The sequence below is a fragment of the Salvelinus fontinalis genome, chromosome 33 (assembly GCF_029448725.1).
Source record: "Salvelinus fontinalis isolate EN_2023a chromosome 33, ASM2944872v1, whole genome shotgun sequence".
Taxonomy (NCBI): Eukaryota; Metazoa; Chordata; class Actinopteri; order Salmoniformes; family Salmonidae; genus Salvelinus; species Salvelinus fontinalis.
The window spans coordinates 28,646,590-28,658,745 of NC_074697.1; the positions used below are offsets into that span (position 1 = coordinate 28,646,590).

The 12,156-nt window shown below is 42.8% G+C and overlaps 1 protein-coding gene across 9 annotated transcripts in view; it reads left to right on the forward strand.

Annotated features, from left to right (window-relative positions):
- Positions 1–12,156, forward strand: part of LOC129831951 (protein turtle homolog B-like) — a 77,702-nt gene that overhangs the window by 42,968 nt on the left and 22,578 nt on the right. For all 9 annotated transcript variants that reach the window (XR_008755833.1, XM_055895602.1, XM_055895603.1 and 6 more), the window contains 4 exons: positions 2,270–2,421; positions 6,831–6,948; positions 10,052–10,196; positions 11,245–11,390. Coding sequence is in view for 8 of the 9 variants with exons in the window: in XM_055895602.1 (XP_055751577.1) it covers positions 2,270–2,421; positions 6,831–6,948; positions 10,052–10,196; positions 11,245–11,390 (561 nt within the window). In the remaining variant the exon portion in view is untranslated. The remainder of the gene's footprint in view (positions 1–2,269; positions 2,422–6,830; positions 6,949–10,051; positions 10,197–11,244; positions 11,391–12,156) is intronic.

The following is a 12,156-nucleotide window of genomic DNA, read 5'->3' on the forward strand; positions in this document are numbered from 1 at the left end:
CCAATGTAGATTTGGCCTTGTTTTAGGTTATTGTCCTGCTGAAAGGAGAATTCATCTCCCAGTGTCTGGTAGAAAGCAGACTGAATCAGGTTTTCCACTTGGATTTTGCCTGTGCTTCGCTCCATTCCATTTATCAGTATTGTATTTGCACCAAACATAACACTTTGTATTCAGGACAAAAACTATATTACTTTACCACATGTTTTTCAGTATTACTTTAGTGCCTTGTTGCAAACAGGATGCATGTGTTGGAATATATTTATTCTGTACAGGCTTCCTTCTTTTCACTCTGTCAATTAGGTTAGTAACTACAACGTTGGTGATCCATCCTCAGTTTTCTCGTATCACAGCCATTAAACTCTGTAACTGTTTAATGTCACCATTGGCCTCATGGTGAAATCCCTGAGCGGTGTCTTTCCTTTCCGGCAACTGAGTTAGGAAGGACGCCTGTATCTTTGTAGTGACTGGGTGTATTGATACACCATCCAAAGTGTAATTAATAACTTCACCATGCTCAAAGGGATATTTAATGTCTGCTTTCTAAACGTTTTACCCATCTACCAATAGGTGCCCTTCTTTTCGAGGCATTGGAAAACCTCCCTGGTCTTTGTGGTTGAATCTGTGTTTGAAATTCACTGCAGGACTGAGGGACCTGTATATGTGAGGTACAGAGATAAGGTGGTCATTCAAAAATCATGTTAAATACTATTATTGCACACGGAGTGACACCATGTAACTTATTATGTGACTTGTAAAGTAAATGTTTGTCCTGAACTTATTTAGGCTTGCCATAACAAAGGGGTTAAATACTTCTGACTCAAGACATTTCAGATTAAAATTTTATTAATTATTATTTTTGCCAATTATTAATTGGCAAAAATGTCTAAAAACACAAATTCCACTTTGACATTGTGGGGTATTGTGTGTAGGCTAGTGACCAAAAAATCGAAACTTTATCCATTTTAAATTCAGGCTGTAACACAACAAAATATGGAAAAAATCAAGGGGTGTGAATACTTTCTGAAGGCACTGTACATGTAAACAGGAGTACTAGTAGTAGGATAAATAGATATATACTAATTTTAACGGCAATCAATGAACGACAACGTAGTGGTACTAATAAATATAATCAATAATAATTTTAGCAGCAGCGTAGGTGTGAGGGGGAGCAGTAGTTATTAGCCATTTAACAGTATTATGGCCAGGAGATAGAAGCTGTTTAGGAGTCTGTTGGTCTGAGCACCGATACCGTCTGCCGGGCGGGAGCAAGAACAGTCCATGTCTCCGGTGGCTGGAGTCTTTGGTAATTTTTGGGGCCTTTCTCAGACACCGCCTGGCATGTACGTCCTGGATGGCACAATGCTGCTGCTGCTGCTGCTGTTTAGAACCAGAGTTACCTTGAGATATCAAATGCAAGAATACCAAGAGTGTGCAAAGCTGCCATCAAGGCAAAGGGTTGCTACTTTGAAGAATCTCAAATATAAAATAAATTTTGATTTGTTTAACACTTTTTTGGTTACTACATGATTCCATATGTGTTATTTCTTAGTTTTGATGTCTTCACTACTATTCAACAATGTACAACATAGTAAAAATAAAGATAAACCCTGGAATGAGTAGGTGTGTCACAGCTTTTGATTGGTACTGTAGTGTAGCAGCTAGTTAGCTAGAAATAGATGATAAACCCATAAGGATACTAGCGAGACCCAGTAACAGCTGTGCAGTATGCTGTACTGATTGGTTTTTATTAGTGGCTGTATTATGTTAGATGGTTGTGATATTATGCTCTTTACTGGGTTCATATAGAGCAGATTAGGTCATTTTTGCCTAAATTGAAGAGGGAACAAATTTCTTAGAGTAAATCTTAGGGATTTATCAATGTGGGGCTGCAGGTAGCCTAGTAGTTAGAGCATTGGGCCAGTAACCGAAAGGTTGCTAGATTGAACCTTCGAGCCGACAAGGTAAAAATCTGTCATTCTGCCCCTGAACAAGGCAGTTAACCCACTGTTCCTAGGCCGTCATTGTAAATAAGAATTTGTTCTTAACTGACTTGCCTAGTTAAATAAAGGTTAAATAAAAATAATAATAAAAACAACAATTTTGTTTTAATTTTTTTTCCCTCATCACTGTGTAATGCTGGTTAGAGATAGGCTGTTAATTTAAAGACTATGCCACATCGCTGAAATTCCCAACTTTTTAATACCTTCAAGAAATTAAGATATTCTCAGTGGATAGAAAATATGCTAATGCTGTTTTTTCTTTCCCAAAGCCCCTCCCACTTTTACGACCACGCCCCCACAGAATGTGGAGGCCAAGGAGGGGGGCAGCACACTGCTGACTTGCTCTGCCCAGGGAAACCCCAAACCCATGATCAGCTGGCTGAGGGAGGGGGAGGAGCTTGCAACCAGGGGAAAATACAAGGTAAGACAAACTGGACAACAAATTTACTGTACCTCGTGCTAGAAATACACGCCTTTTAAACCTTGTATCAGCAGTGAAATGGCCTGTGAAAGTGACTACATTTTAGGTCAGTAGAAATAAAACATGCAGATTTGTCAATTGTCTTGGGCTGCTATGACATTCTTTGATATTTAGGGAAATGAGCCTTGAAGGTATATGGATTCCACATCATTTAGCCCTTTAAGGTCTTGGAGTCATTCAGATGTGAAGTTGAAATCTTAGATATTATACCTGTCTTGCATGCTTAACACCAGCCTCACCCCACTGCTTCTGAGGATGTCACTGCTCCTGATGTTTGTTTTGTTTGCTATGGAACAAAGTACAGTAAGCACTGAATTGTATGGAAATATTCAGAACAACTGAACATTATGGAAATATTCAGAACAACTGAACAGAATGGAAATATTCAGAACAACTGAACAGAATGGAAATATTCAGAACAACTGAACAGTATGGAAATATTCAGAACAACTGAACAGTATGAAAATATTCAGAACAACTGAACAGAATGGAAATATTCAGAACAACTGAACAGAATGGAAATATTCAGAACAACTGAACAGAATGAAAATATTCAGAACAACTGAACAGAATGGAAATATTCAGAACAACTGAACTTTATGGAAATATTCAGAACAACTGAACAGAATGGAAATATTCAGAACAACTGAACAGAATGGAAATATTCAGAACAACTGAACAGTATGGAAATATTCAGAACAACTGAACATTATGGAAATATTCAGAACAACTGAACTTTATGGAAATATTCAGAACAACTGAACAGTATGAAAATATTCAGAACAACTGAACAGTATGAAAATATTCAGAACAACTGAACAGTATGGAAATAACCAGAACAACTGAACAGTATGGAAATAACCAGAACAACTGAACAGTATGGCTAGGCAATATCCTTTCACAGACAAGCTTTCACAGACTCCAAAACAATGTGTGGTGCCAGAACAACAACCTCTCCCTCAACGTGATCTAGACAGAGGAGCTGATCGTGGACTACAGGAAAAATAAGGGCCGAACACACCCTCATTCACATCGGCGGGGCTGTTGTGGAGCAGGTCAAGTGCTTGAAGTTCCTCGGCGTCCACATTACTAAGGACCTATCATGGTCCAAACACACCAAGACTGTCGTGAAGAGGGCACTACAACACCTATTCCCCCTCAGGAGACTGAAAAGGACCCATTTGGCATGGGTTCTCAGATCCTAAAAAAGTTCTACAGCTGCATCAGTGAAAAGGGCTCCTTATCAGCTTCTACCCACAAGTCATAAGACTGCTGAACAGGTAATCAAATGGCAACCGGACTATTTGCATTTGTGACAAATACGATTTGAATTGATCCGGTTCGGCAAGTCTAATGACAACAATTTACAGTTCTGAATGCTACACATTTTTTGTGAAAATATATGGTTAGAATTGTTTTTTTAAACATGCATGTTCCTCTATCTTGGTACTCAGACTGGCTGTAGACACGTCTATACAGTCTGTTTCATAAGTCATATTCAAGGAAGGCAGTCTATAGGTGTGGTTGTGTGTGCTGGAGGAAATCTTCAGCACACACCACCATCTGCCTGAGTATATGTGAGAATGCTGTCTGTCTGTGCACTTTTCACTGCACCCAGATTGCAGATCGAGAAGCCCTTAATTGGAGGTTCTTACATGTCTGTGATTGGCCAGTAGCATCTGTTAGTCAGGCTACAGAATGCCTGCAGAGGGCGGGTCCCTGAGGGGAGGAAGAACAGTCCAGGCGTGTCAAGCCTCGGCTGCACCCAGTCTCTCATTTGTCATGTTTTGCGTTAGTGTTCCAGTTCTCTTTAAGGAACCCTGTGAACCATGGACAACCCCCTCTCACCCCTCTCTCAGCCCCCCTACACTCAGATATTTCAGATGGAGTAAATCCCAGAGCTTGCTGAAGGCTGCACCTAACATTTGGAAATGATGTGTGATGTACAGGAAGTGACAGCTATCCTCATTCCTGTGTCATAGTTTATGTCACTCAGCGAGCTGGCGCTCTGTCTTGTCCCTCTCTCACCCCTCTCTCATCCCTTTGTTATCCTTCTCTTAGCCAATCACCCTTCTCTCATCCTTCTTTCACCCATCTCTTTCATCCATCTCTTTAACCCTTCTCTTTCATCCATCTCTTTAACTCTTCTCTTTCATCCATCTCTCACCCCTCTCTTATCCATTCTCACCCCCTCTCTATCCTCACACTCTCTCTCATCCCTTTCTTTCATTCATCTCTTTCACCCCTCTCTTTCATCCATCTCTTTTACCCCTCTTTTTCATCCATCTCACACCCCTCTCTTATCCCTCTTTCTCTCATCCTTCACTCTCTCATCCCTCACTCTCTCATCCTTCACTCTCTCACCCCTCTCCCTTATCCATCTCTCTCACACCTCTCTTATCCATTGCTCACCCCTCACTCTCTCTCACCCCTCACTCTCTCACAAACTCTCTCTCGCCCCTCACTCTCTCTCTCCCCTCACTCTCTCTTGCCCCTCTCCCTTTCTCTCTCTCTCACCCCTCTCTCTCTCACCCCTCTATCATTCCTTTCCTCAACCCCTTTCTTATCCCTCTTGCTAACCCCTCTCTTCCCTCTCTCACCCCTTTCTCATCCCTCTCTCACCTCTTTATCATCCCTCTCTCTCACCCCTCTCAGGCTCCCACACCACAGCCTCGTCAAAGGTCAGAGTGGACGAGCCCAGGGCTTTAACATGTTTGCCTTAGTAAACGATCAGAGGACTTCCTCATCCTACTGCATCAATATTACATTACTCTTAATATGAATGTTATACTAAACATGAATATCAATAGTGAGCCAAGTGCCTCACATCAAAAACCATGCTTTGATGCAGACACGATTGAGACGTATTGATAGTGAGGGTGGAATATGTTTATGATTTGTTTGAACACTCAAATTGTGTTTGATTTCCATGTGGTTGGTTTGCTGTGAGAGGAAACTGGAAAAACTTGTATATACCCAAACCAAGCCATAGTTTAGACATTTGAGGACTCCCATTGTAGTAAAGAGATGGTGGTAATGTTTGTGCTCCATGGATAACTAGTGTCCATGAGGACTTGTTAGAGAATGGCAGGGATGTGACAGTGGGGAGAAGAGGAGGAATCCTGGTCATCATCTCAACACCCCCTGCTGTTTGAGGTCCCACACATGAATCAATGTGTTGTGTCTGAAAGTCATTATCCTCCTCCTCCTCCACCTTCGTCTCCTCATCCTTCCTTCCCTGCCTATCCTCCCCTCCTCATACTCCCTTCCCCATTCTTCTTCCCTATAGCTATAGAAACGGCCTGCTGACTACACTGCTGCAAGTGTAGTGTAGGTTACTGTGTCATAACTGTGGCACAGCTAGGTGTGTTTGTCCTGCCGTGGAGTGGGATTAACAGGGAGTCCTATTTCAGCTGGGCTGACCCAAGGGTAGGATGGACCACTGTGTGGGTGTGTCTAGTGGCTGCTAAACTCTCTTGGCTGAAAGGTTTGAGAGACCGATGAATAGGTATAATCCCTCCCATGTTTTCTTTAGCAGATTCCCTCCCATTTTCTTGAATGGACAGGGCTACAGCTGTGTGTAACCTGAATGAACAGAACCCAGCAACCCTACTGCATAATTTATGAGGGTATTTTTATTAGTTTGGGTTAATGTCTTCCCTCCCTGCTTATTGGTTCCTGTCAGCGTCCTCCTCGGCAGAGGGGTGAGGAAAAACAGACGCACAGTGAGACGTTTCCCAGGTTACCGCTTGGAGAGATTAGCTTCACATCACAACCAAAGTTAATTAGAGAATAACCTCATCCCCAGGCTATTGCACATATAAGCCTGGGATATCAACCACTCAAAGATTTCCTTAGTGGGAGTGACCATAGAATTCAATGGGTGTGACCTCCTGAGTAAATTATTTGTCATTTAATTTTAGCGAATCACACAACCTGCAAGGCGTGGCTCTGTGCTTGTGGTTTGCTAGCGTATGCGGGAGAGTTAGGGGGAAGGTGTTGTGGGAGATGATTGGTGTGTAGATTAAGACGATTAAGCCAATTCCTATGCGCCGGGAGTTTCTCCCGGCTCTCTGTATTGCCTCACGAAGGCCAAGTTTGACACATTGGTCCACCAGACTCTTTGTGTATTTGCTCGGAAGTGTTCGGCAACTAGATTAATTAGAGAGTTACATGATGATAAGTTTAGACTTTAGAGTATTGGTTGTATGCTCTCTATAAAACATACATTCCTACCAAAGACAGAACCTCAGCCCTGCCTTGATTTTGGTGTGCCATTTCACTAGGTTATGCTTATAAATACCATGTCTATATGTTTGCTCTGTCTCGCACAAACATGTCCACCCCAGGTGCATGATGGAAGTCTGACGGTGCTGGGGATCACTCGGGACGACAGAGGGGCGTATACGTGTCGAGCCTTCAGCGACCAGGGAGAGGTGCTCCACACCACCCGTCTGCTGGTCCAAGGTAAGAGGGCAACGGTCACACTGTAACGTCACAGATGGGTGTAACTTCAAAGGTTGTTATGGTGGTGTGAGGGAGAAATCATAACTTTTCTCTACTGAGGTGCACACTGATTATTGAGTATGAGTTTTGAGGAGAAGATTCCTAGGACAATTGCTGGCTGAATACTGAAGAACAGTTTGTCCTGACTTCCTGAAAATTCCCTTATCAGTTCATCTTTACGCTATTTTTACCTTACACCTGCTATTAAACATCTATTACATGCCTACAGCTATGTAGTACTGTGTCTAGATTGTGTTTAAGATGGAGAAATTAAGTCCTGCCGCTCTCTACTTAAACAGTCTCTGTTTCCTGCCTTTGTCACAGTATGCAGGGTTAGTGTTTGGTTTTATCAGTGTGGTAATATGGTTTAGTCGGTATCAGTCAATAATCTTAAATCCTCTCCTGACCTAGTCTGTGGCTACTGCTGCTGCTGGGGTGTGTGTGCATATCACTGTCTGTCTGAGGCATACATCACTGTCTGTCTTCGGTCCATTAACCAGGCTCTCTCTCGGCTAGACAGACACAGAACTGGGCTCTGCTCTGCTCAGATAGATGGATCTGATACAGGCTTCCTACACTTCCTGCCTTTGCCTCTATGTCTACATCAAACACGCGCACACACGTTCTCTCTCTCTCTATCAAAACAAGCACTGGATGAGTTAACAGGCTGTACATTAGACGATGGAGCAGGTTGGTTTTATGGTAGGCTTGTTAGGTTTAATGGTGGGGTAAAGATCTGTCAATTTCAGTCAATGTCTAAAAGGAGGATGGGCAAGAAGTCATTGGTTACATATTATATTTTGAGGAAGGTTTACTCTACTGACCCCTCTAAACACACGCACACACTGCATGCACATGCCTGATAATACAGGAAGGGGAGGGTTGTCTAGAACAGCTGAAAGGTGAGGGGAAAGGTTTAAATTAATTGGTCTGACTGAAACATCCTCATAAACCTCATACATGTCTTAGATGGTTGGAATAAGGCTTTTACAAATCCAGAGTGAATTGGAATAAATCTGAGATATAATGATACATATGAGTTTTGTACACAAGCAATATTTCAGCCTGTTTTTGTTTTTCACTAAGGAGTATCCATCCATAAGCAGGCTCTGTGGAAATGTGCCAGTGAAGTTGTCTAAGGCTCTCTGAGCAATTACAAGCAGCTATCGGAGGAGTCGTGATTCTCACTAAAGTGATCTGTTTTTATTTGTTCTGTGACTTAACCACTCTTTCAGTAGTCCCTCCTGATGTATAAAGCCATTCAGTGTGTATTAAGGAAATAACCAGGAGGCTTGTAGCTGGGCCCACTTATAAAAGACAGCTTACGTTTCACTGTCTGTAATATAGTACAGAGAGCAAAGCAGCAACCTCAGGGCACTAAGGGCTCATGTTGTGGAGGCATCTGCAAGTCTGGCAACCAAGTGTGTGGTTCAAGTTACAATATGCCTGCTTACTGTATCTCATAGGCTACTAGAGAGAAGCTTGTGCCAGGGGTCTACTGTACCTATTTAACAATAAACAGATGCTGAATGGGTAATAAGATAATATTCAGTATCCATATCTACACTGAATGAAAAATATAAACGCAACATGTAAAGCATTGGTCCCATGTTTCATGAGCCGAAATAAAAGTTCCCAGAAATGTTTCATACACACAAAAATCTAATTTCTCTCAAATTTTGTGCACAAATTTGTTTACATCCATGTTAGTGAGCATTTCTACTTTGCCAATTTAATCCATTCACCTGACAGGTGTGGCATATCAAGAAGCTGATTAAACAGCATGATCATTACACAGGTGCAACTTTTTCTGGGCCCACTATAAAATTTGCAGTTTTGTCAAACAACACAATGCCACAGATGTCAGTTTTGAGGGAGTGTGCAATTGGCATGCTGACTGCAGGAATGTCCACCATGGCTGTTGCCAGATCATTTAATGTTCATTTCTCTACCATAAGCCTCCTCCAACATAATTTTAGAGAATTTGGCAGTACGTCCAACTGGCCTCACAACTGCAGACCACGTGTAACCACGCCAGCCCAGGACCTCCACATCTGGCTTCTTCACCTGTGGGATCGTACGAGACCAATCACCCGGACAGCTGATGAAACTGTGGGTTTGCACAACTGAAGAATTTATGCACAAACTGTCAGAAACTGTCTCAGGGAAGCTCATCTGCATGCTCGTTGTCCTCACCAGGGTCTTGACCTGACTGCATAACTGACTTCAGAGAGCAAATGCTCAATTTCGATGGCCACTGGCATGCTGGAGAAGTGTGCTCTTCACAGATGAATCCTGGTTTCAACTGTACCGGGCTGATGGCAGACAGCGTGTATGGCGTAGTGGGCAAGCGGTTTGCCGATGTCAACGTTGTTCCCCATGGTGGCGGTGAGGTTATGGGATGTGCAGGCATAAGTTATGGACCACGAACACAATTGCATTTTATTGATGGCAATTTCAATGCAGAGAGATACCGTGACGAGATCCTGAGGCCCGTTGTGCCATACATCCACCTCCATCACCTCATGTTTCAGCATGATAAAGCATAGCCCCATGTCGCAAGGCTCTACACAATTCCTGGAAGCTGAAAATGTCCCAGTTCTTCCATGGCCTGCTTACTCACCAGACATGTCACCCATTGAGCATGTATGGGATGCTCTGGATCGACGTGTACGACAGCGTGTTCCAGTTTCCGTCAATATCCAGCAACTTCGCACAGCCATTGAAGAGGAGTGGGACGACATTCCACAGGCCACAATCAACAGTCTGATCAACTCTATGTGAAGGAGATGTGTCGCGCTGCATGAAGCAAAAGGTGGTCACACCAAATACTGACTGGTTTTCTGAACCACTCCCCTAACTTTTTATAAAGTTCCTGTGACCAGCAGATGCATATCGGTATTCCCAGTCATGTGAAATCTATAGATTAGGGCCTAATGAATTTATTTTAATTGACTGATTTCCAGAAATAAACTTTAAATCATTAAAATCTTTGTGTTGAGTTTATATATTTTTTCAGTGTATGTTTTGTTGTACACTAAAAGCCTTTGTTTGTTTCCTCTAGGGCCACCGTATATTAAGTCACCGCCAGAGAACATCACTGTCAACATATCCCAGAATGCACGCTTCACCTGTCAAGCAGAGGCGTATCCTGGCAACCTGACCTACACCTGGTTTTGGGAGGAAGATAACGTCTACTTCACTAAGAAGTAAAGTTATAATCGAGATCATGTGTCTGATTGTCTGTGTGCCTTCCTTTGGTCTTTGAGTCTTTTTCACCGTGTCATCTAAAGGCTTTTGAATCTTCTGTCCTCTCCTGTGACCTTAAAGTATTTTGTACTGTGTCTGGCATAATTATTATTTGAGTCTTCCAGACCCTGTCTTGATTCAGTGACTTTGAATGTGTGTGTGTGTGCTGGTGCCCTTTTCTGCTGTGGTCCGGCAGCAGTAAGAGAGGGCCTAGCAGGGGCTGTCTGTAGCACGCCAGCCGGGTTAGCACGCTCTGATGACAATTCCACATGCCTCTTATACTGTAGTAATGATCTGAAGCGTAGCCAGGAGCTGTCAGACTCGCCCCAAGCACCGCTTTAGTTTAGTGATGGAGAAGTTTTAGAAAGAACAAGTGACTGGGAGGCCAAGTGTCTGTCTGGGAGAATCAACCTATCAGAGAGTCCCTTAGAAAGAGGCCCATCTCAAATAGTTTTCTAAAGACCTAGAAAAAGGCTGTGCATAATCAACCCTAGGATAAGACACTACTGTCCTAGTTGGGCTGCTTACAATGTTTGGTCTATCCTTGGAGGCAACAGTCTATCACGAAAGGGTATTTTTGGTCTAATCATACGATTTATTTAGTCAAAAATATTCATAGTTTAGATTAAAATATTCCCTCTGCTATTTCTTTTGCATAATGTCCTCTCAAACATTACTCAAATGAACATGGTGTGAGGTGTGTTTGTTCTTTGTTTGACACACAGCGGGAATAGAATATCTGCCAGTGTACTCTTCATGAGGGTACATCATTTAAAGTGGCAGTGCGAGAGAAAGCACTAAGGCTGCAGCATCAGGTGATTGTGGAAATTAGGGGATTTATTTGACATACAACTGCTTCATCTTTTGGAACCTATTCAGCCTGGATGGATTTGACCAAATGCTGCCCTCTCATGGCAAGCTTGTGCAATTACATTAATGCAGCCCCAAGTGTGTGATTGTGTCTCTATGCTATGGCATATTCGATAACTGTCTGCTTCCTCTCGGCAGTGACCTGAAAAACCGAGTCCGCATCCTGATCGACGGAACCCTCCACATCTTCCGGGTGAAACCAGAGGATGCTGGGAAATACACCTGCAGCCCAAGCAACAGCCTCGGAACGCCACCGTCAGCATCAGCACACCTCTCTGTTCAGTGTGAGTGTTACCATGGCGACGGAGGGAGGGAAAGGGGGAGGGGCAGACAAGGCTGGCTGTACTGGAACAGGAGGAGAAATAACAGTATCACAACCTGCATAATGGCAGCCAGAACACTGCTGATGTATTGTCATTGGTGATGCAGTACCATACATATCGCCCTGCTGAAACTTTTCCACCTTTGGCTGAATTTCAGAGTCAAAGGTCGGGACGAGGGAATGATTAGATATTCCTACTGCTCATCATCTTGGCAGGTCCTCTCTCATCACCATATTCTTAGCATTTTTTTCCCGTCTATGATTCCAGTCTCTGTAGAGTTGTTTATCTTCCATAGCTAGACACTGAAAGAGACAGTCTGCTAGTCTCACCCCATAGCATGCTGCTCAGTCTCTCCTTCTCCCCTTAGAGAAAGAGTCTTGGTCTCCTCAATGTGCCGGACTGAATTGAAACGGTGACCTTTTAGTTCATCTGCTATGTGGGGGGAAATGCCACCAGGCCGGATGTCTAAGTGTGTTTGCTACTATGCTAATTCCCTCTGGAGTCGCTGGTGATTGATTTCTCTGTTCTTAGAGATATATATATATATATATATATATATATATATATATATATATATATATATATATATATATATATATACATATATATATATATATATATATATACATATATACATATACAGTAGCAGCCGACCATGACTGTCTTTGTGATTGGCTTCAGAGGGTGACCAGAGCCCCTCGCTGAAACGATAAACCAAATTCAGCAG